The sequence below is a fragment of the Polyodon spathula genome, chromosome 10, assembly GCF_017654505.1.
Source record: "Polyodon spathula isolate WHYD16114869_AA chromosome 10, ASM1765450v1, whole genome shotgun sequence".
NCBI lineage: Eukaryota > Metazoa > Chordata > Actinopteri > Acipenseriformes > Polyodontidae > Polyodon > Polyodon spathula.
The window spans coordinates 2,063,430-2,088,928 of NC_054543.1; the positions used below are offsets into that span (position 1 = coordinate 2,063,430).

Consider the following 25,499-nt stretch of genomic DNA (forward strand, 5'->3'; position numbering starts at 1 on the left):
TGGTAGATGTTAAATTGCGTTATTGACATAAAAAGGCAAAGAAATAAACACATACAGAGTACAATGTATTCTTACAACAGCCATTACAATTGGAAGAGTTGAAAGACAGTGTAAATTAGGTATGCACAGTGTACATGCAACAGGCATATTTTACAGTTCCTGCTACAAATGGATATACATGTTAGCATGGCTGAATGCTCAGCTGATGTTTCAGATTTAGTCAGAATGTTTGTACCGTTCACATCTATTTTCCAAAGGGATCGCTTATTTCAGTGGTTACGTATATGCATCATGCAGACAATTTCATATGTAAACACCAACTGGACTATTTTCACCAGATCAACTTAGAAATCTCTTATTGTGTTTTTATCAAAATTTTTTTTTTTATTTTAAATAACAAACAAATACAAGCTATCATATATTATTTTATATATATAGTATATATATATATATATATAATATATATTATATATATATATAACTATACCTTGACTATTCCTTCTAACATTGTAAAAATCATTAGACTTTTCTTACTTTTTTTTTTTTTCCCCCCTAGAAGTACCCCTCAATCCCTCCAAGCAGAGTCTGGGTCAGATCAGCTGGAAATGTTTGGGGTATATCAGTTTGGTGGAAATCCCTTTTAGAGTGCCAGATACACTAAATGTACAAATATACCTTTAGATATACAAACTTTAGCTGGGGACTTCCTCTGTGGTTTTTAGAAAAATAATCTCATATATTGAGGTTGGTAAAATTCTTAACAAATAAGATGGGCAATCTCATGGTGCAGCACCATATAGTAAAATATCAAAAAACAAAATGCATTGCCTATAATATTTAGAGGGGTTTTAACTTTTTTTTGTGTGTGTTAAAAGCTGCCTGCTGGAATCAAAACTTCCCCATCATATTCAAGTTGCCATATTTTACATGTTTAGTATCTAACATTTCATCTTCATTTATTTAAAAGATGAACATGACAAACCCATTACCAAGTGAAATGACCCACAGTTATATCCAGCAACTAGTTTCAGTCCCTATAATGCTATATAATAATCTGGGCCCTGTACCCTTTTTCCCTTTGGTCTGGAATGGTATCTTAAAACAGCTTTAGGTACTAAGTTTTTGCAAAGCGCCCTCTATGTTTGCCTTCTGTGTGTTTTTTTTTTTTTTTTTTTTTTTTAATATATTATACATAGGATCAAAGGAGTAAAGGGAAATTGTTTTCCCACAAACAAGGACGACAACCTGAACGATTAAGTTAGCTGTGCTTTTTTTATATAATAATAAAAAACCTAAAGTAAAAGTTTGCAGATAAATATTGAATATTTCACCATGAAAATTTGTAGCTTTTGGGGGGGTAGCTGGCATGTACCAAAAACAGATGCACAATGTGTAACCAATTGTTTTGTGACTGCTTATGTTCTGGTGTTCCAATGCCCTACTAAAATCCAGGCATTCGCAAGTCTTTGCTGAGGATACTGTATTTGATTAAAAGCTTTACAGCATGGGATCAAGTATAACATTCTACCTTTCTTATTTGTGGAACGTGATCATGGGTATGAAAACTGCTGCTTTTCTTACAAATGGCCACATATGTTCCAAGTACCTATTGTAGATGTGGAGCGGTTCAGTGCAGGATACAAATGCCTACTAGCCTCCCTTTACACTTGAGTAGGCCTATGTTCTTGTACAGCAACATCACAGTACGAGGTAGTTATTTCCCAAAATGTGCTGCTTTGAATGTAGTTTGAATAGCACCAAACATTTGTGTTGTGGCAGACAATCTCAGCTGCTTTGCACGCTAAAGGTTGTGTCCAAGTAAATTTAGGACTATCATAAACTCGAGTGTTGGTTAAGACCACAATTTCAATCAAGTCTTCAGCTCTGGATGGCTGGAGTAGATGATAACGTACACTAAGATAACGGATCTTTTGACTGTCTACGAGTCACCTGACAAGCATATCTTCCACTTACTCTAGAAAAAAGAATGTCTGCAAAGAACATCTGCTGTTCAGCTGAAACAGGGCTATTACTGGAGGTAATTTTTAGGTGATGAAGGATCAAAATATATACCAAAACACAACATGACTAATCTACTAGACTTTTTGTTTATTAACTTTTTCCTCTTCCATTTCTGGAAACAAGGAATCATTACCGGAATTGGGAAAAAAACAACAAAAAAAACAAATACAACCAAATAAAATCATCAATAAGTTAACTTTCAATCTTGTGGATCTCGAGTGGGGGGTAATTAAATTAAATGTGAACAACAAAGGTTTTGAACCGATTCTCATTCTCGAGGTCTCGACCATAAATTAGAGGTTTGACATTTGTTGATGTATAAAAAATGGGTGGGGTGGCGGTGTGAGGAGATCTTGAAACTGAGGTTTAACATTTCTAACAAACATCCCTCATTCACCTCGCCTAGTGACTCAACACAGCTTTAAAAAAAAAAAAGTGTTAAATTGTCAAACTTTTAGTAAATACAATAAATGATAAAAGCGTGCCACTCAAACTTGGTGTTTTATAAACAGAAGTCCCTAAAAACTGGTGAAATACCAGTTTGTTGTCATTGTTTCTTCTTCAGCCAACCAAATGTCCTCATGATCAGGAAGAAAACCACTATGATGTGTTTTAAAACAAATAAACACAATAACATGACATGGTGGTCAAAATGTCTCCACAGATACTTTGTAAATAAAGCCCATTGACTGTGTTATGTCTAGTTTTTCTTAGGAATTATTTCATAACTCCTTAGATTTTAATAAACTAACAAATTCACATTGATGTTGGAGAGACACTGATTTGTATTGTGAAGAAACGTTTTTTATTTTAATGATCTAAACATTGGCAGATCTTATTACTGCTTCCCTGAAACTCAATTCATTATTTTCTTTCTGTTAAATATATTAATAAGATAACATAAATAATCCAAGAGCACCAGTGTGCTTATTATGAAGGGCAGTATTTGAGTCTGCTACTGTTAACATCATTAAAATAGACCTCAATAAAGTAAAAAATGATCAAAACAAAATAAACAGCAGTGCTACTGCTCAGGACTCCGGTTATGAAGCAACACCATTTCTTAAACTGTGAGGACAGCATTGCCTTTTGGAGGCATGGACAGCACTTGCAGTAGCTGCTCTGTTGGCTGCACCTACTAAATACCCACGCATACGTGAACAGATACCATTTCATTCCATCTTGCTGATTTTGATATAACATTGCAAAGGCCATGCAGCTATCTTATCTGCATTTTTATCTGTCGTTAGCAAATGAAAGCGATGTAGCATCAAATTCAGTCTTCGAGCTGTGATGATTGCACACAACGTGGGGTGCATTACTGTGCATTAACAATGTTCACACGTGAAAATAATGATATGGCGAGTTGAATAATGATCCCAATTATTAATGTCCATTTTATCCTGTTTCCAGAAGAGCTTAAGTATCATAGAGCACCAACCCAGAACCCCTGGGGCAGAACCAAATTTTGCTTCATAAGCGTACACAGACAATGGCAATATCTCAAATAAAATATCACATACATGTTCATATTTCACTCAATACAGTTAACTTGGTGTTGGAATGGAATGGAACAGAGTCTAATGTATAAATCCATCAGGAAAGGTTTTTAAATTAGTTGGGTATCTGTAAACATGTTAATGTGCATTTTTGCAGAAGGAAATTGTTGAAGCAATCGAGAACCTTCCCTTTTACTAATTGTCAAGCATGAAGCAGGTTCAAGTTCTCAACCCCATGGGTACTGATGTGGGTAGAGCCTTGTGTTGTGAATGCCCCCTCTATCCCACCCACACCCCCACTGCTCCAGGCATCTAGGTGGAGAAGGCAAGCTTAATGCTGCAGCTGGAGTAGCCCTCATCACTGGCCATGCTCTGCAGGCTGCTGTGGTCATCGAGGTCGCTGGTGCTGGTTGTGCTCACACTGTCCATTTCTCCATGGGAGAACTCTGTGCTTTCCACGTCTACCTCAATCTCTTCTACACAAATACACAGGAAAAAAACACTGTCAGGACCAAAACTTGAACCACACCCATGTAACACAAACATATTTCCGTTATTGGTTTTCACAGCGAAAACTACAGCTCAGTGATACGTAATACATAAAAAGTGAATTACTGTTGGTAACCACGGTGAGGAAATAACAATTAACAACTGCTGAACTGTATCACAAAAACTACTATCAACACGATCTATTGGTGAATGAATAAATAGTGAAATCAGGTTGGTGCACTGTATAGCAACACTGTAGAATGAATGTTACGTACTAGTGTAACCACAGTAAGCGTTAGTGGTCAGGAGCGTACCTTGATCTGAGTCGGAGTGGTCAGAGCACAGGGTAGAGTCCAGGCTGTCCATGTGTACCCTCTCCCTGTCCTGGACCCCCTGGAGCTGCTCCAGCTGTCTCTGTAAGTGCCGCTGCTTCCGCTGCAGGGTCTCCAGCTGGTACTCACTCCTACGGTCCGTCTCTTCAAGTTTCTGCAAGAGAAGCAATACTCAGTTACCGACATCTCAGCGGCTCTGCAAAAGGACAGGCGCGCAAGAATTTCTCTTGTCCTGTAAATAGCTGGACCCTTTTGTTTTCTCTTACTTATTAAAGTACAGTAAAACACAAAAAGTTTGCTGCAAATAAATATTTTTTCACTTTTATTAAAAATCCACAAAAATACACTCTGCAAAATGTGCATAATTACTTAGTTCAGTTTATGTAGTATATGTGTAGTTTACATGTGTTGCTGTAAATAATATGTCTAGTGAGACATCTGCAAAGTTGCCACAGATAGTTCCTGTTTTATAGTATGTGGGTGTACCATTATTCTATTCTTGCTATCTAAAGACACAAGGAATTCAGTTTCGGCTACAGTATAAATAACCTTTTATTGATTTAGTCACGGGTTTGTTCAGAGCCGTTTACACCAGCTTCACAGCAGTCAAGTGAAGCAGCTACTGAAATGAAACTGAAACAGGTATGGTACTGGCAAATACAGTACCTACTTCTTCATATTGCATGCTGTGTCAGTAAGCTCCTTTAGCCATAAACCTATAGCTGGGTTGATCCTCATCATGAGTTGTGCTGATAAGGTTGGGAATTTCCTCATTCTATTTTTACATGTATTGTCTTTAAGGTTATTATAACACGTTCACACCTTAATATGTGCTTTGGCTTTGTTGAGTAACCCCAGCGTTGTGTGCCTGTTGCAGTCTGGTCCCAGTGGTATAAGTGCCTTAAGTCGCTCCAAACACAATCGTAGGTGTGCTCGCCTGCAAGGAGAAAAAGAAATAATGATTCTAAGCATACGCAGGCAGTGTTTGTATGCGTCTCTGATCAGGTTTACATAGAGACTCGCAAGAACAACAGACTGGAAACATGTACAAAAATACTCCCTTAAATATTATTCAAACATTTGAAAACTGACGCTAATCTGTACGAATAGGGACATTTTGAAGCTACGATGACAGTGTTTAATTATGATACAGCTAAGTATTTTAAAGCTAAAGCTATTTGTTCAGGGTTTAACCAATCATGCCTTTCTTACGTACATGTCCTTGCCACTAGCCCTTATTTACTGTAGTAGACCAATGTGCACGAACAAACACAAAACTTGAAAATGAATAGAAATGTTTGCTGATGATTATCTACCATCCTTGCAAAGGACACCCAAATCTAAACAGGTGTACATCTGGTACAGTCGCAAACAATTCAATCAAATCAAATTGAATGAGGCAGCCCGATGCGTATCTTAAATGTCAGTTAGTCGCCTGCTTCTCCTTTATCTGAACCCTGATCAAGCTGCAGCTTTCTACAAGCCCACACTTGCTAGTGTTGACCGATCACTGTAGACTGTTTCAAAGCCAGACTCACTCTTCTCTCTCTCTCTCTCTCTCTCTCTCTCTCTCTCTCTCTCTCTCTCTCTCTCTCTCTCTCTCTCTCTCTCTCTCTCTCTCTCTCTCTCTCTCTCTCTCTCTCTCTCTCTCTCTCTCTCTCTCTCTCTCTCTCTCTCTCTCTCTCTCTCTCTCTCTCACACACACACCCTGTTTATTCAACACCGTTAGCCTTCCTGTCAAGGGGAAAGTGCACACAGAGTTATATGCTTCAATGGTTATTCATCTTTTGGCACCTGTACACCCTGAAACAGAACATTGACTGAAGCTTATATCTGTTCCTAACTATACTGCAACAGAGAGCCCCTCCAACCCTTTACTCCTTCAGAGCAGAGGGAAAAAGGGTCATGCTGTATCATTGTTTAAATGTGATTTTATTTGTATAAAGAAACAATAATTTTGTGCTACATCAACAGCTGCATAATATACACAGATGAGACTATCATTAAATACCGGTCCAAATTGTGTGATGAATGATGGTGGGGCATTATTACAAGGCCCAATTAAGTTTTATGAACTGCTTTTAAAGTGTTACAAGTGAGTCTTTTGTGAGTGGGAGAGTCACACAGAGTAACAGAGCAGTATTGATTAATCCTGCCAGATTCATGCAAGCTCTGCGCTTGAATTCTAGTTAGAGTACAGCACATAGCAAACACAATTACCCAAACCCCCAGTCACCTTAGAGGCCAGAGCCAGTTAAAGGGAATCACCAAGGAAACAGGAATCCTGAATGCTTACAGGCAAGCAGAAATTGAAATTAAGCTATACAAACTACAGCTATTAACTAGTTGAGGGAGTAAAACAACAGTTATTATTTCAAACTCAGCACACCCATGGGTCACCACAATCTTGCTAAACTAAACTGTAAAACAGATGACCTGATACAAGCAGTTTGTAACCTGTGCTGTAAGGTACCACATGGAACTTTCTGTGTATAGACAGCTACACACTTTTTTTTAATTTTATTTAGTCTTTGCCAGTTTCTTACCCTGGTTTTCTCCCCAATTTAGTAAGCTGTGGAGTCCCCCTACCAACCGAAGCCCTCCCTAGCCGGGCAGCGCTTGTCAAGTGTGTGCCGCCCCCTAGGAACTCACGGTCAGGGTTGGCTATGACAACTTATGTGAACTTGCAATCTCCAGGCTATAGGGTACCTCCTGCACTCCAAGCTGAATGCCTTTACTGGATGTGCCACTCGGAAGCCCCTGCTACACACTCCTTAAAGGCTCTAAAACATCACATATAGAGAACTGTGAGCTGTTATTCTCTGTGGAGCCGAAAAGAACAAGGAAGGGGGGCGTGACTGTATGTAGGCTTGTGTATTTGCTCTTACTGTAGCTGTTGCATAATAAATAGCTGGCATGTACCCTATGCCCTTTGTCTGGAAAGCAGTTTTAGCTGCAAGAAAGCAGATAACATAGTCTTTGAGGGTCAGCATCCATAGTGGAGCACAAGCACACTACAGTATGTGGTTACATCCCATGAAAATAAGCTCTTTTCAAGAGTGGAAGAGTGAGAAAGAGCACAATCAGCACAAGAATAAAATATAGACAAGCCCTGTAAAGCAATACGAAATATTCTAAACTTGTGTGTTGTTGTTATAGGTGTTGTTAATGTTTATTTTATTTTACTAAAACCAGCAAACTATTTTTGTTTTGTATTCTGGCTTGAGTATTAACACTGATTAAAATAATTAGCCTAAATGTTCATTTTTTACCTAGTGTAGGCTACTGCTTCTTGCCCTCTAGCAACTCTGTCCAACTTTTAGTCAAAGGGGCTCTTCGTTTCAGCTGTTTCAAAGTGTTTTCAATGGAAGAGGAGGGTCACAATATTACATTATTTTTGGAATCCCAGATTGGCCTCTCCTATTGTTAGTTTCTGGCACAATGAAATCCCTAGTACAGTCTTGTTTTATTCATTAAAAGAAAAGACATTTCCTGCACTCTGCAGTATAAACACGACCTCTCGTAACAGAAAAGGCTTCCTCTTGCTTTTCCCTGGCAGGTCCCGCAGGGTTGCTCCTGCTGTTGTGTTTGGGTATTGTGGTTCCACAGTCCCCTGGCTCAGAGCTCTCCGGTCACATGCTGCCCTGTGGACACAGCAACCCAGCAGTGCGGAGACCTCAGCCAAGTACTCTGTGCCCATTGCAAACCATTCCAGACTGCCTGGCCTCCTTTAGCTGTGTCATTTGTCATTCATGGAAATCAAGTTTAACTTCAACATTACAATCACACTGTCCAGCAACTGCAAATAAACAGGAATGCGCTAAAGTTAAACTGGCAACATGTGCTTTGCTTAAATGTAAAACTAGAAGTGCAAAGAAACTTCTACTTCAACCCTGTATGTGATCCCTGAGGGTTGTATTGACTAGGGCTTGGCTAAGGTCAATACTTAAAGCAGATGTGTTTCAGGACCAGCATCTGATAAAATGATAAGCACTGCACAAAGTATCTGTTGAATTACTGTAAAACAATCAGGATTACTGCTTACACTACATGCATGTCTGCAGAACATTCAGCAGTGCAGACACATCCAACAAGATGTTTCCGTCACAGTGAAGTGTCTCCAGCTCTTTCTGTTAAGGTTAAAAATCAGGACACAATAATTACAGAGCGCCCTGCAATAAATCTGTTTGTTTCTCGTAAACATGTAGGTATGCGAGACACTAGTAATTAGGCTCAGTCTGCACTTTGGAAACTCGTATCAGCACTTCCCATAGAAAAGGTATCACTTTCTTCAAAACTTGCCTCAAGTATATACCTCTTTTAAAACACCAGGTTAAACAAAATGCTATTACAGACAGAAAACCTTTCTGAAGATTAAGCTACCCACAACCCCACACAAATTCAGGGATGCGTGTCTTTATTTTGCCAAGAGACTTAACTGAGCTGGATGGGACAGCGTTTCAGAACATGTGCAAATTCTCTTCATCGGATACATTTTTACCCCCTGAAGACATTTTAAATTGCCAGGATTCAAAACAACTGTTGCCCCCCGTCGCCCCCTCCAATAATAACAACTGCATGATAACTAGCCTAATTAAATATTTTCAGTGTCCTTACCATGCCTATACTACAAATACAGTCTGCAGTTTCCACTGTACAGTACTCAACAGTTAGGTGTTCCTCATGTGTAAATATGAGTCCATGCATAAAGATTCTTTTGTGCAGTATTTGTAGAGGCCTGCAATTCAGGCATTAGAAGAACAATGGTGAGTGTTGTTTTTCTCTGTTTCTCAGCAGACTGAAGTTCCCTGATCCCCTGTCCAAGGGGTACAGTGGAATACAATACAATATTCTCCCTTACTTATACAGTATGCATTTTTCCAAATGTGACTTTGCTCTGGAAGAGACTGAATTAACTAAATGGGCCGTTAACAAATACTAGCTACATGTTAATTACAGTAAAAAGACCCTTTTTTAAGGGGTATTGTTTAGCATTAAGTGTTTAAAAATGTCATTTAAGGTTTAACATTCTAGTCCAAAATGTACTGTAATGTGTACAGCTGAGACTGCTTTATAACAATAGCTCTTTAGCCCAGTCCAAACAACAAGTGCTATGGTGTAGTTTCCCCAGGCCAAGAGTGACACATGATGCAGCAAAAACATGCTTTTTACTCCACCCTCTGCAAAAGAAAGTGCATTGCCAGTGATGTGTGTCAGTGACTATAAATGGAAATAGAAAGGCGGTTTTCGATGCAGATTATGCTGAAGCATTGACAGCTGTGTGGGAGCACAATCAACCGAGCCCCGTCACCAACACATGGATTAGCCGACACGTGCAGCAGCTTTAATCTACTGGAGTGCAGACCCCAAGCTTTCACTCGCTTAACCCTTTACAAGAACAAAGGCCACAGTCAGGCTTCCCGCGGCAATGCACAAAGGGATTAGGGGTATTGCTCAGGGGTTTCCCAGAATGGGAACAGTACCTCTGAAAATGAGCATGAATGTTCAAAGTGCTTGTCAATAAAACTACAATTTTCTAAACAAAAGGTATCTGCTTGTAAAAACTGGTCAGGAAGTACATGTAAATGTAAAAAGGAATAAGCAACTGCACTCTAAAACTGGTCACTACTGGTCTCTTCTGCAAATCACAGAAAAAATACCAGTTTGTGCTCACAAAAATCAAAACGCAATGCAGTAACATTTTCCACCCGAATGCAGCGGAGATGCAACCCTTTTAAAAGCACTGTTTCAAAGCATAGTAATACGTAAGGACAGTAAATAGTTTGCAAATACCAGTTGACAGAGAGGGACTTTTTTTCAGTAGGTGGTGCAAAGCTTTTTTTTTTTTTTTTTTTTTTTTAAGAATAGCTCTATTTGTTTATCTCATTATCTGTGTGTATGAGCATGCATAGCCTAAATACAGCTGTGTGTGCCTTTGTGAATTTCAGTTTATTCATTTACATTTTCTTCTCAGTTATCAGCTCTAAAACAATGACACCCAATACAGAACCTCACCCTCTGCCATCTCCGATTCTCACGCTAGCTACTCTGGCTGGATTAGCTCTGGTCAGCGCTGGAGAAATGTGCTCTGATATGCACTTTATCAACCAGAGATCAGGCTAAATAAGCACATTTTGAGTGCCAAGAAAAGCTTACGAGGCGTCACGTTGTACAGAACAAATGGTTCCAGTTTCATGTAACTGGTCACACTCCCTCAATATCCTCCAGGAACAGGCTATGCTCAACTCTGCATCCTGCTCTCCCGCTTTCACAAGCCTCATAAACTACAGAGCTGAATGCTCCTCTCAGAGTTCACTCTACTGTGTGAGTGTGGGACAGCTCTTACACAGCTTCTGTGACCATCACAATAATAATAATAATAATAATAATAATAATAATAATAATAATAATAATAATAATAATGTTAAGAGAAATCTTCTTCGAGGGAAATCAACAAAATGAATAAAGTACTTAAATAAATAACAACATGTTTTGTTTTGTTTTTTGTTTTAAACCAGCCCACATTTTAGAGTTATGGTTTATAATTCTAGAGGAAATTATGTTTTCTTAGTAAAGCAAAACTGTTTTTTGTATTTTATTTGTAAGATTATGCTTCTAGTATGTCACTGTGTGGGCATGCAAAATCATTCTCCAGCTGATGGGAGGAAAAGCCTACACACATGTGCTGAAAGCTTTGCTAGTCCAATAAAAGATATCCAGCCTGTCCCCAACAGAGCCGATTTTATCAGGGGGTTCCCATTCCTGTCCCATGGCCTTTCCCTTCCATACCAATTTACTTTTTTTTTTTTTTTTTTTTTTTTTTGCCCTGGTTTGGTTTGGTCGTTCCAGGAAGTACCTCAAGATTAGGGAGCGTGGAGACTGATGGCTAAAGGAAAAGGCGGGTCCTGAATGACAGTCCACTCTTCCTGCTGCAGAGATTGAGATTTAGAGATTATTATCTCTACAGGAAACGGTTGCTGATTGGTTTACACCTGATTGCTTCTAAACTGATGCCAGTGTAATTATAATTTTGACATCTACACTTTTAATAACGTTGTTTTAAACTAAGACTGCTGCAAGTATCTTCTGATATCCCACAGTAAAGGTGACACAGAGAGAAACTAACAGGATTCTGACTTCAAATTATGTGTCTGTGTTGTCCAGAAAATTCTTTGTTGCTTTAAATAAATAAATAAATAAATATTAAAAGAGTGGCGACAAGAGAATGATTTGCAACGTGCTAAACTGCATGAGCTGTCTGCACATTGATAAAAACTAGAATTATGCCAGCACAGCACACAGTTTGATGAACTGTTTTATGGATTCGCTGACCTGAATTTGCCCTTTGGAGAAAACATATACAATCTGAGATAATGACTAGTGAATTGCTGGCAGAGTCCCTTTTTTCACATACAACCCTAACAAAAAAATAAATAAAAAAAAATAAGTTGTTGATGTGTTATCAGCTCTTTAACAGGAATGCAGTAAGGCCAAAACAAGAACAACACATCTTTCATCTCCAATTCTACCGTGCAGAATAATGTACAGATGTCTTTTGAAGTGTGCGCCGTCCTTTCAAACACGAATGCTGTAGTGACCCAAGATGCAGGTGCTGATAGGCCCAGGAGCATTCCAACGCTGTGTTTTGGAGTTGTACAGTGTAATCAGGTAATGCAGTCTCCCTGTTTGCTGAATGGACTAGCTGCTTAACCTCTACTCACAGATGCTAAAATATTTATGTTGTGATCAAGTGGCAAACCATTACAAATCACATGACTGCTGCATTTATATATGGACTGCTACTTTTCAGGGAAACAGGCAAAAATCCATACATACTGGTTTGTCTATTCCCAAACTTAATGATTTGGAATAGTATGCAGATATTAATAAGAAAAAAATAAAATAAATAGATAGCACATCAGTAGGATTAGCAACATGCCACGCTTGCATAAAATGATGCTTTAAACATAAGAGATATATTACAGTGCTGAATGCATTTAAACTCAATAGAATGCTACAGTGTGGTGTACAGTGAATTATTAAACACTTCTGACTTCAAACTGAGCTACGCAGTGCAGCGGAACAGCAACACAGTACCTGCAACTAGCAGTGACTGCAGAGCTTGCTGTTCTGCATTGAGAATGCGACTCAAGCAAAGTATACTGAATGCATATTAAACACTACTTGGTACGATTCCCCTGTTGCAGAGATCGATGTTTGTCTTATTTTATTTATATTATTATTATTTAAATGAACTGTTTTGCATTTGTTAGAAACAATTTTTCAATGTTTTATTATTGTTTGGCAGCATCCATATAACCTCTGAATGTGGCCATCTCCAAACTGATTAAGTGATTACTAAATCTGGAGATGGCAACGTACATAAAAGAAAATGAGCCACTCATAAGGTGGAGAGGGTTAAACGGAGAGAGAGAGAGAGAGAGAGAGAGAGAGAGAGAGAGAGAGAGAGAGAGAGAGAGAGAGAGAGAGAGAGAGAGAGAGAACACACACACTATAAAGAAGGTAAATAATTGCTACTCATGCTGGGGACAGACCAGCACAACGATTTATTATATTCTCCTACAGTAGATTTATTTCAAAGTATGCCCTGTATCAGGGCATTAAAATATACAATAAGAAAAACAAGACACTGGAGTGAAAATAAAACCACATGTTAAAACTAAACTGATCTTAATGGTGGTTCCCTAAACCACATAATACATTTGCCTATTGTCAGCCTGCTGTTAGAAATGCTGTGCCCTCAGTTTCCCTTCCAGCTGGCACTGATACCTTTGGATCATGAAACCTAAGTAACGATGCCTTGACCCAGTTTAGTGAGTCAGGGGAACAAGGCAATGCTCTTAACATGGCATACAGATTAGCTCTAGATCTAGGTCACATCTTACCCTCAGTTCTAATAGCCTGTTGCTGCTTAATAAGTACAACAGATACAAACAAACCAATAAACTGTTTTTTTTTATTTTTTTTTATTTACATATATAATGTTGCTAAATTGTTATCCTTGCCCCTTTATTAATGTCACCAAGGATCAAGAACACATAGATAGTGTTTTTTTTTTTTTTTAATTTTTTAAATTATTTATTTTATATATATATATATATATATATATATATATATATATATATATATATATATATATATATATATATATATATATATATATATAGCTTAGATATAAACCACTCACCTGTTCTTTTCTAATTCGTTGTGTGTAGACCTGCATGAAAAATAAATAGGTATTAGAGATATCTAGGTATTGGAAAACTGCAAGAGCAGGCTTTAAGCTCAGGATGTGGTTCTGTCTTACTGATCTTTAATACTGGAGAGCACCAGAAAGTCCACATGCTAACTGCACTCTGAGCATCTGTACATTAAATGCAACTTCTTTACACGGTGTGCTATTTCAGATAGCTACAAATTTCCATGATGTGTTTTTCTAGCTGCTTACAGCAATATATTTTGTTTCTTCCACATGATTTGTTCATTGAAAAAAAAAACAGAGTTGCATTGTGCTGCCCCTTTAAAGAAGCCACCTCATCCCATTATACTGCAATGAAACCCTGTGACCTATTCCAGGCAGCAGGCTCTACACCACTCTACACCACAGGGGTAACAGCTCCAGTACTTAACTTTATTGTCAGCTATTAATAATTATTATTTTTATTTATTTGTTTTTTAAATCGCTTGAAAATGGCTGAAACTATTTTCTACTAATATAATACTAATGGTAATGAACCTATTTTAACCTTTCTGAGAAACAAATCATTTTCGAATGCAGATCCCATGTGCTTGTTAGCTCTTAAATGACATAATTACATACAGTAATTTGACTATTTATTTTTTTACTCTGAAATCAGGTGCTCCCACAGGTTCAGTGGTTCCATCACAGGGTTTCGAACCCCACATATCAACCGTAAACTAACCGAATTAGTCACTGTTTAGACTGTCCTGTTAGGAAATGAACTGAGGGCGATGGACGTGCTAACTATCTGAGAACCGAGGGTAAGGAAGGATTATCCATTTACCATCAGAGTCACAATAACAGTCACCACCAAATTATAAATTATGCCTGATTTTGCTTTTACTTGGTCATTGTCTATAACATCTCAAGCTTATGCAGTCTATATGATTTCTAACAGCTGAATGTGAACGTTTTGTTAAAAAAATAATAATAACCATGATTTTTTCCAAGCTATACACTTGGAGTATCATCCTTCAATTTACTATCAGACGACAGGAACAATTACTTTGAACAGAAACAGACACTCACTGGGTCACAGAATATAACAGGAACTAGGGTTAGGTGCAATTCAGTAAAGTAATCTTTATTTATTGTTAGTATTGTGCTGTTTCTATTGCTTACTGCTTACATTTATTTGTAGAATAATAATAATAATAATAATAATAATAATAATAATAATAATAATAATAATAATAATAAGGCTAATAAAAACAGGTAATGAAAAATAAGCTGCTTAGCATTTGTCTTCCTTCTTAGAAAACAAACAAACAAACAAAAAACTGGAACTTGTCTTCGAATGTTTACAGTAGTTGCCAATAAGGACATTTCAAAATAAAAGTAAATAATTAAATGTAGCATTCAACGTACTTTCAGTATCGAGCTGTCACAACATTTACAGCGTTGCTTAGGGCTAATGTTACGATGCATTAGCTTCTAGAAACACACAAGCACCCATAATGTTGTTGATACAATAATAATACTAATAATAATAATAATAATAATAAATACTAATAATAATATAATAATAATAATAATAATAATAATAATAATAATAATAGTTAATGGGTAGTAAACTGCACATCGTTCAAAACCTCCACGCTGCAGCCCGTTTGACAATCAGCTGATGAGAGGTCAGGCTCGAGATTGGTATTCCACCCCCTCCCCCCTCCAATGCAAACTGAAACATAATCCCTTGAACAGCGTAATAATAATAAATAAAAACTGAAACCAACATACTTCACCAAAGCATTCTTGTATCAATAAACCACATAACACATGACAACCGGTTAAACATTGCCGTGATCCCTTTTACAATAAATCCCAATGAGGAAACGTGTATGTGGAAATACTGTACCTGTATTATTATTATTATTATTATTATTATTATTATTATTATTATTATTATTATTATTATTATTATTATTTACCAAAAACGAGTGTAATGTGAGTGCAGTAACAATTGCAAACAAATGTTTTCCTATTTACCCCGCTATTTCGCCAATGGTTCCTGCACCTAACACCATAACAACAATTCAAAATAAATAAATACACACGAAAATACATAAACAAATACGTAAACACTACTTTATACTATATGATGTTTGCTTACCTGTTGTCATTGCTGCTCGAGTTTTTATTCCTGAATTTTCTTTGTCTTTGATAGTTTGAGTTCTGACTAGAAGGAAATGTTGATGCATATCCGTGTTCGCATTCTGAAGGACAACAAAACAAATAAATAAACTTACAAATTACTGACAGAATACTGACATCGGGACAGAAATTAACAGAATATCAACACAAAAACTATTACCGTGGCGGTGTGGTAGCTTGTTACATCTATACCATGTAAACGAGCTCCTCAATAATTAGTTTACTTACTTTATACCTTAATATTCACAATACATACTAAGAAATATTCACCTCAGCGCTTGAATACCGGCATCTATAGATTATTACACCCATCGGTTATATAATTAAAAATCTGAAATGCGAATTTCAAAGAACGGTTTAAATAAATAATTTATACTAAACTATTAGAAAAATAAGCTAGTTTTTAAACAAAATGTTTTTCTTGTTCTCGTTACGTACCTCTCTCCCTCCTCTCTAAATATTCTGCAGCTTCCAGTAACCTCTGGATATTAATAAACTGCACTGCTGTCATTGTTACTTATTATTTCCCAAATATAAAAACACAAATAACTGCGATCCTTACTGCTAACAATAAATACAATATCAATTGCCTTTGATACTGCTTAGTAAATCGGTCCCTTTTTTTTTTTTAAATAGTTTTTTTGTTGTTGTTGTCAAGTATAAGTATTTATAATATTACTTCAGTGTTTTAAAAAGAAGGATCAAAGTGGAGTAGTTTAGGCTTGCAAAAGTACTACAAAAATAGTAAATAAATTCTAATTAGAAATGCTATAAAATGTATATAAATGTTATAAAAACCCCACGCAAGCCCTCAGCCTCTAATCCCTGCTGCCAGTCCTGCTCCTCCCCCGACTTGTTTACCTGGCTTCGCTGCGGGAGGGGGGCGGAGACTCGTCAAGCTCGCCCGCAATGCTCTCTGGGACTTGACGTTCTTTCACACACTCTTTTAAAGAGACAGTCTTCGTGTATTTGCAGTTTAAAATGCACGCCCGTTTTTAAATGTTTTGTACATACATTTGTGTTTATTCAGCCAATAGCTCATGTGGCACAGAACACATTTCAGAATTAATTATCGGGAAACGTCTAAAGCCGAGAGGATTGATATGACTGTATACTCATCCGCAGGATGCTTATGTGTCGATAGATAAAGACCCTAGCGACAGCACTTTCCCGTGTCACTAAAGAAAACTCCAGACAATACGTTCATCGATCACTCAAACTACCTTTTCCCCTGATTGACTTATATGAACAGAAAAAACACCACAGATACCGTGTGTCAAACAATGCTCAACACTGGGCAACATATTGCATCAGTAAAGAACAGATACAGTTTTAACAAAACACCACAGACACCACACACACACACAACAATAACTACTACTACACTACTAATACTTATATACACAGAATAACAAATATGCATTAAATTCATGACATTTTTGCCATGATGATGATGATAATAATGAGTAAAATGTATGGACATGAATGACATACATTCCCTATCTAAAACTAATAATAATAATAATACACACACACACACTACGGTTCTGACAGCATGCCCCTAACCCTGCCACGCCAGTGCTCTGCGCTGTGGTTCTGACAGCATGCCCCTAACCCTGCCACGCCAGTGCTCTGCGCTGTGGTTCTGACAGCATGCCCCTAACCCTGCCACGCCAGTGCTCTGCGCTGTGGTTCTGACAGCATGCCCCTAACCCTGCCACGCCAGTGCTCTGCGCTGTGGTTCTGACAGCATGCCCCTAACCCTGCCACGCCAGTGCTCTGCGCTGTGGTTCTGACAGCATGCCCCTAACCCTGCCACGCCAGTGCTCTGCGCTGTGGTTCTGACAGCATGCCCCTAACCCTGCCACGCCAGTGCTCTGCGCTGTGGTTCTGACAGCATGCCCCTAACCCTGCCACGCCAGTGCTCTGCGCTGTGGTTCTGACGGCATGCCCCTAACCCTGCCACGCCAGTGCTCTGCGCTGTGGTTCTGACAGCATGCCCCTAACCCTGCCACGCCAGTGCTCTGCGCTGTGGTTCTGACAGCATGCCCCTAAACCACACACACGCACAGTGCTCTGCGCTGTGGTTCTGACAGCATGCCCCTAACCCTGCCACGCCAGTGCTCTGCGCTGTGGTTCTGACAGCATGCCCCTAACCCTGCCACGCCAGTGCTCTGCGCCGTGGTTCTGACAGCATGCCCCTAACCCTGCCACGCCAGTGCTCTGCGCTGTGGTTCTGACAGCATGCCCCTAACCCTGCCACGCCAGTGCTCTGCGCCGTGGTTCTGACAGCATGCCCCTAACCCTGCCACGCCAGTGCTCTGCGCTGTGGTTCTGACAGCATGCCCCTAACCCTGCCACGCCAGTGCTCTGCGCTGTGGTTCTGACAGCATGCCCCTAACCCTGCCACGCCAGTGCTCTGCGCTGTGGTTCTGACAGCATGCCCCTAACCCTGCCACGCCAGTGCTCTGCGCCGTGGTTCTGACAGCATGCCCCTAACCCTGCCACGCCAGTGCTCTGCGCTGTGGTTCTGACAGCATGCCCCTAACCCTGCCACGCCAGTGCTCTGCGCCGTGGTTCTGACAGCATGCCCCTAACCCTGCCACGCCAGTGCTCTGCGCCGTGGTTCTGACAGCATGCCCCTAACCCTGCCACGCCAGTGCTCTGCGCCGTGGTTCTGACAGCATGCCCCTAACCCTGCCACGCCAGTGCTCTGCGCCGTGGTTCTGACAGCATGCCCCTAACCCTGCCACGCCAGTGCTCTGCGCCGTGGTTCTGACAGCATGCCCCTAACCCTGCCACGCCAGTGCTCTGCGCTGTGGTTCTGACAGCATGCCCCTAACCCTGCCACGCCAGTGCTCTGCGCCGTGGTTCTGACAGCATGCCCCTAACCCTGCCACGCCAGTGCTCTGCGCCGTGGTTCTGACAGCATGCCCCTAACCCTGCCACGCCAGTGCTCTGCGCCGTGGTTCTGACAGCATGCCCCTAACCCTGCCACGCCAGTGCTCTGCGCCGTGGTTCTGACAGCATGCCCCTAACCCTGCCACGCCAGTGCTCTGCGCTGTGGTTCTGACAGCATGCCCCTAACCCTGCCACGCCAGTGCTCTGCGCCATGGTTCTGACAGCATGCCCCTAACCCTGCCACGCCAGTGCTCTGCGCTGTGGTTCTGACAGCATGCCCCTAACCCTGCCACGCCAGTGCTCTGCGCTGTGGTTCTGACAGCATGCCCCTAACCCTGCCACGCCAGTGCTCTGCGCTGTGGTTCTGACAGCATGCCCCTAACCCTGCCACGCCAGTGCTCTGCGCCGTGGTTCTGACAGCATGCCCCTAACCCTGCCACGCCAGTGCTCTGCGCTATGGTTCTGACAGCATGCCCCTAACCCTGCCACGCCAGTGCTCTGCGCCGTGGTTCTGACAGCATGCCCCTAACCCTGCCACGCCAGTGCTCTGCGCTATGGTTCTGACAGCATGCCCCTAACCCTGCCACGCCAGTGCTCTGCGCTGTGGTTCTGACAGCATGCCCCTAACCCTGCCACGCCAGTGCTCTGCGCTGTGGTTCTGACAGCATGCCCCTAACCCTGCCACGCCAGTGCTCTGCGCTGTGGTTCTGACAGCATGCCCCTAACCCTGCCACGCCAGTGCTCTGCGCTATGGTTCTGACAGCATGCCCCTAACCCTGCCACGCCAGTGCTCTGCGCTGTGGTTCTGACAGCATGCCCCTAACCCTGCCACGCCAGTGCTCTGCGCTATGGTTCTGACAGCATGCCCCTAACCCTGCCACGCCAGTGCTCTGCGCTGTGGTTCTGACAGCATGCCCCTAACCCTGCCACGCCAGTGCTCTGCGCTATGGTTCTGACAGCATGCCCCTAACCCTGCCACGCCAGTGCTCTGCGCTGTGGTTTCCTTTAAGAAAGGTATGACGACCAGTCTGTTGCTCCAGTCTGTAAAAGCCCGGCCCAGCAACAAATGACGTTGAAGTATAAGACGAGAATGATTGGAGAAGAGCCTTGGTTAGCAGGTCCCGTGACCTCTACTTTGACCAATCAGCATAGACGTGTTTGTTTCCATGTGGAAAGCATGTGAGACTCCTGCTGGGAACAGGAAGGGAGGTCTGCTGTTGCTTAGTAACTAGTGTATGGTGCAGAGTGCTATTCGTTTGGTTAGGTTATTACAATCAAACCTGGATGATACGTCCGATAAAAACGAAACTGTAAAATTGAATAAAACACTAGCGTGATTGTGTTTGTCATGTAAAATATGATACTTGCATGAAACACGTCTGCTTATTTATCTAGGCTATGCTGTGCATACATAAAAAACAAACAAAACAAAAAAATCAGTATAATTTAAGGATAATATTAATATAGCAAAGGATTTTGTTTAGGCCTAAAATAACGCTGCATGAAAACACTGAGCACTGTCAATAAAGAAACACAATTGCATATTAACACGGCGCTGTGGCTTTCACCTAGACATAGTATGTATAGCAATCATTAAGGCAGAGATAACAGTACAGTATGCATGGCATGTGATTTACCGACCGTATTTATTATTATTATTATTATATTATTATTATTATTATTATTATTATTATTATTATGTTAGTTGTGAACAGTGCGAATATACACTGCTGTTAGTGTAACCCATCCCTCAGTTTATACCACGGTAGGTCACGACTGCACTACATCTCCACATTACATAAACAACTCTTCTGCTTTGTGTGTGTGTGTGTGTGTGTGCAAAACAATTCAGTTATGTTTTTCTTCATAGATTCAGAAACAACTACAGTACATTTTAATTAATCCAAATGTTCACGTACGCTAGCCAATTAATACAGTTAGATTTACATAGGCTATTGATTTTATTATCTGTTTCTAAGTAAATTTTGAAAACAAAATGTGAACAAAGAAACGACAATTACTTAATTAAAAACAACTAATTAAAGTCACTTTAATGTAGCACTGTAGTGTATAAAGAGGGTATTGCAATTACTGCAATTCTAGCATTCATTAGCGCGCCCTCCGCTGTCAACGGGACTGTGTCCATTGATTTTAATTCATTAAAACAACCGCTATTTTCACCCATGGTATGTTGAATCACACACTGTCTTACTTTAAGTCAATTTGCTAATTTATTCTGACAGCATGCATACAAACTTCAAAACAAAATCATTAGCCTACAATCTTACATGTTAAATAAACTGTTCCCTGCCCTTTATACGTTTATTATAATATAGTTAAACACAATACACATGCTTAAAATAAGAATATGTCTCTTGAATGGAAGTAGACGAATTGAGTATTTCATTTTCCAACTCATTCCTTTGTTGTCTGAGTGAAGTTGGAGGTATGTACATTTCTCTGCTTCTTTATTCGTTTTATTTAAACAGTAATCGTATTGCACACTTACTTCCACTTGGCTTCTCGTTCCTTTCTATATAACTGGCTGCCTTCAGCAGAACTTGCACATTCTTTAAGAAAGTGTCTATCTGGTCCAAAGCAGAGACGTCGTTGTGTACGACGCTATTAAAAGGACAGCGAGACACTTGACTCAAATCTTGCAGATCCATTGAAGTGTCCGACTCCGAGAAAACGTGGTCAGTTTGCTGCTCGGCCCTTTGTCTTTCACGTCTAACCATGTTTTTCCTTTTTAAAACAAACAAACAAATAAACAAATAAGGAATTGTTAAAGTAAATGTTTGGTCTGCTGCTGCTGTTCCGTCCTCGTCTGGTGCTTTTTTGTGTGAATTCAATGAATGAATGAATGAGCGAAGGACCTGAGGGTATCCCCAAGGTCCTAATGTCTGCGAATTAAAACCAACCCTCCCCATTTGAGTCAATGGATAGAATTGATGTTGGCGCCTCCTCATGTCGTTTACCGCCCCGATCTGATTAACAAACATAGATGCAGTACCAAGAGTGGGCGCAAGCGCAGCCCTGCCTGTCTCTACAAACAATAAAGAAATGTATCAAATCAGCTTTACACACTGAATCTCCAAGACTGCCCTAGCAGCACAAGAACCGAACTGCAATAATCCATAGTATATATATATATATATATATATATATATATATATATATATATATATATATATATATATAATATATATATATATATTTTTTTTTCTATATATTGTATAGATTAGATTATTTGGAGATTACATGTAGTAAAGTTACAGTATTCTCAAAGCCCATCATTAAGATTCATTTTTTAGCAATTCCAATACTTGCAATATTAAAGGTCATATATACTGACTGCCATTTACCATAAACTACCTGTAGACTATGCTTCAAATACCCATGGAGGACATGTGATAGGAGACCTGTCTGGTCTCTCCACTAACCAGGTGCAGCCCCAGCTGGGGTACATTCATGGAACTGGTTTTTCAGCTTCATCTGTATTCTGCTGCTCTCCACTGTCCCGTCATCCAAAAAAAAAAAAGCCCTTTCCAGTAATAAAAACAACAAATGAGGCTTTGGAAGAAGCTGCGCTTGCAGTGTGTATTGTCTATAATGCATTGCTTGTTTGTTGGTTTTGATCAGCATTTCAATCCTGCAGTGTATCCTAACACTGTATATATGCAGGGTATTTATTGAGCAGTGTACATGGTAGCTGGTTGCTGCAGGGAAGTCATTTTCATTTTTTCATTTCCCTTTGTTTTTAATGCCTGTAGCATGTTGTTAAACAAGCAGAATAAACCACAAACTCACCCCACCCTCTAAAGCTGTACAGATTTGCATTAATCTATCTAGAAATGTGGCTGACAGGAAGACTAACCTTTGCAATGCAGTCTGAACTCTGAGCATGCATCCACAGCAAAGCTCTGGGGAGCAACTGTTATACATCATATTTTTATCCATACCTATCCATCATATGATCTGCTTGCAGGATAGAGATACTCTTATTGTGTTGCATTTAAGATTACAGTGTTAAAATGCCTATATATCTTTTTACAGTTTGGAGGTTTGTGCAATCATGTCTCATGGATTAGTATGGGAATTGAACCAAGGGATGCAGACCTAGTAAAATGAAGTACAACATTTAGAAGAGACACCAACACACAACTGGAACTCCCAGAGATCCTATTTTTATGAACAGAGACCTAAACAGCACAGCACATTGATCCACAGGGGCACCTTCTAAAGCTCACTTGGCTTTCCTAGCAGGATGATTTTTTTTACCCGTTCACGTGTCGAGTGAATAGTGCAGTTCACTTCCAGTCTCCACCACATCAAAGGCAAATGAGCCAGGCTTTGGTGTGTGATGTTAAGTTCACAGAAAGCTTTGTAAGTTCATTACACAGGAGGATCATTGAGACATTTACAGGAAAAAACAACCCTGATAAAAAAAGAAGAAAGAAGCTAGAGGTAGTAAAGGCTCTTCTCATCTTCTCAAGGCTTGATCTCTGCTCTTGGCTGCCATTCAAGACTGCTGTAGGAACCAGGGCACATTGAACAATAGTTTATTGTCATAACAACAAAGCCTCTGCAGGTGAGGCGATGTTCACTATTCCAGGAGACATGAATAGAACCCCTTTGCCTCCAGCTTCACACGAGCTCCAGGCTACGCTGAAAAAAATCTGATGTATTTTTGGTTGCCTGTTCTGAGCCTTCAGTTTAGTTGTGTAACGACACACACTTGCATTTTTGTGAATTGTCTTTTGGGGGGTGTCAATTTTTACTACCCTATGACACCTCTATGCACACACACACACACACACACACTGTGAATAAACACACTTCTCTTACTGGTGCTGCTAATCTGACACCCTTCCGCTGAGATGCAGTAGAGCCTGATGGACTGAGGGTTGTCATATTATTTTAACAATGACCAGGGTGTCCTGCCTAAATACATGTGTCTGTTCTTCTCAGCTAATGTCTGATTAAATTGCATTAAATGTCAGTTTTGTTTTACACATGCAATTACTGAAATCTTAAATGAAATTAGACAAAAAATCTGCCAAAGTGATTCGTCACGACCCAGCAATGCAATGAGCTGAACACTGCTGACCCCTGACTTGTAATTAACTCTTTAATGCATGGCAGCCTCACATGGGGATAGAGGAAAACCTCTTCTGGTCTTTATATGAGGGCATGTGGAAGACGTAAATGTATGATAGGCTCATATGAAGATGCGATTTTCCCCCTATATAAACAAATGTCCAGAACTACTTTTTTCAGCTATTTTTTAAAAACAGTTCATGCATGCAAAGGTTACACCACACTGTTTATGGGCCTTGGTTCCCTGTCCTGTTATATATGGGTATCCTCCTGTTATCTTAATATAACAGTTCACATGTCAAGAACAACAATTAGAACCATAAAACCATACATCAGCTATGTCTATAATTAGTTTTAGCATTCATATAAATCACTGTTTGCTCTTGTCAGCTTGTTCTCATTTTTCAGTGCAAGAAAAAATCAGGAATAGACTTAACTTTCAAACACAAGTGGTACTGGAGCAAAAACCTGAGGCAGTGGGTCCTATTTATCAAGTGCTTTCCAAAGTTGATTCACAGGGTCTGCGCTGAATCATTGGAATGGGTCTAGTATTTATTTATTTCATTTCTAAGAGGGTGGGGGTCTTTCTTGCTATAATACCAGTCAGCAACCGTGGAGACCGAGTGCCATCTTTCCCAGTTTAAACATCACTGAATAGTTTTCTTCAACCTTTCTATCACCATTCCAAACCCATGCGTTCACCACAGTGATCCTTGTAGAATGAGAATAGAAGCTGCAGTCTGTGTTTGCCTACAAGTCACAGTGTTAAACCGTCTCACGGATCTCTTGTTTGGTTTTGTGAAGAGACAACATGTAAAATAGAAACCAGTAATATTTAAATGCAGGGCTAATTTCTCCAGAGACGTGTATGTGTGTGTGTGTGTGGCTGTTTGGAAAGGACACACATGTCAAAGCCTTTTTGTAGGCTGAATGTAATTTAAGGGGGAAAAAAAAAACCACCACATCAAATTGTTAATTGGGGGTCATAAATTGGACCAATGATGTCTACTTTTTTTTCAGTTTACATGTGACTTAAGTAAAGTAAAATTAAATAACTAAATACATAATGTTTTGATTCAAACACAGGCTCCCTTGAGAAAGATATGTACAACATATCGAAACGTTGGGCAGCTGGCTCTTTGAGCTAAATATATATATATATATATATATATATATATATATATATATATATATATATATATATATATATATATATGTGTGTATGTGTGTGTGTGTGTGTGTGTGTGTGTGAGTGTGTGTGTGTGTAAGAGTGTAGTTACCATGACATCAAAAGCCTAGAAACATTTCACATGAATACAAAACATCTGACCCTTTTGCATTGTGTAGATCAAATGAAGACCAATTTAATTCAAATCAAAAGATGTATGTGCGTGTGTGCAGGTGAGTGCTTTTTAAAAGCTGCCTGTCTGTTTACGTCTGACTAACACACTGCACAGCTGTTGTAAGCAAGCACTCGGCTCAAGTGAATGTGAGAAAGCAATAGTACAAGCAGTATTGAAGAGAAAGAGCCCTGTCTCTGAATACACAGTGCAGGCTGCAGCCGACAGGACATGTGTACAGCTGCATCAGAGCTTTATCAGACTGCTACGTGTACAGCTGCATCAGAGCTTTACAAAACTGTTTCAAACACATGTGTTAACCATTTTCAATCCAGACAGCATCATCCTCTTGTTGCCACAATCTTTACCCTTTGCCCTGACTGAAACACTAGAATAACAAGGC

General features: G+C 39.9%; 1 protein-coding gene across 2 annotated transcripts; it reads right to left on the reverse strand.

The window, feature by feature from the left end:
• Positions 1-1,156: 1,156 nt before the first annotated feature.
• On the reverse strand, positions 1,157-21,490 carry mxi1 (max interactor 1, dimerization protein). Of its 2 annotated transcripts, none has more exons than XM_041260790.1 (6): positions 21,166-21,490; positions 15,715-15,817; positions 13,551-13,580; positions 5,165-5,279; positions 4,325-4,496; positions 1,157-3,997 (listed from the first exon to the last, which is right to left on the reverse strand). In XM_041260790.1, the coding sequence occupies exons 1-6, from the start codon at positions 21,392-21,394 to the stop codon at positions 3,834-3,836; spliced, it is 813 nt and encodes a 270-aa protein (XP_041116724.1). In that variant the 5' UTR covers positions 21,395-21,490; the 3' UTR covers positions 1,157-3,833. The 2 variants fall into 2 exon arrangements, with proteins under 2 accessions (XP_041116724.1, XP_041116725.1); XM_041260791.1 differs by lacking the exon at positions 21,166-21,490 and adding an exon at positions 16,194-16,600.
• Positions 21,491-25,499: the final 4,009 nt, after the last annotated feature.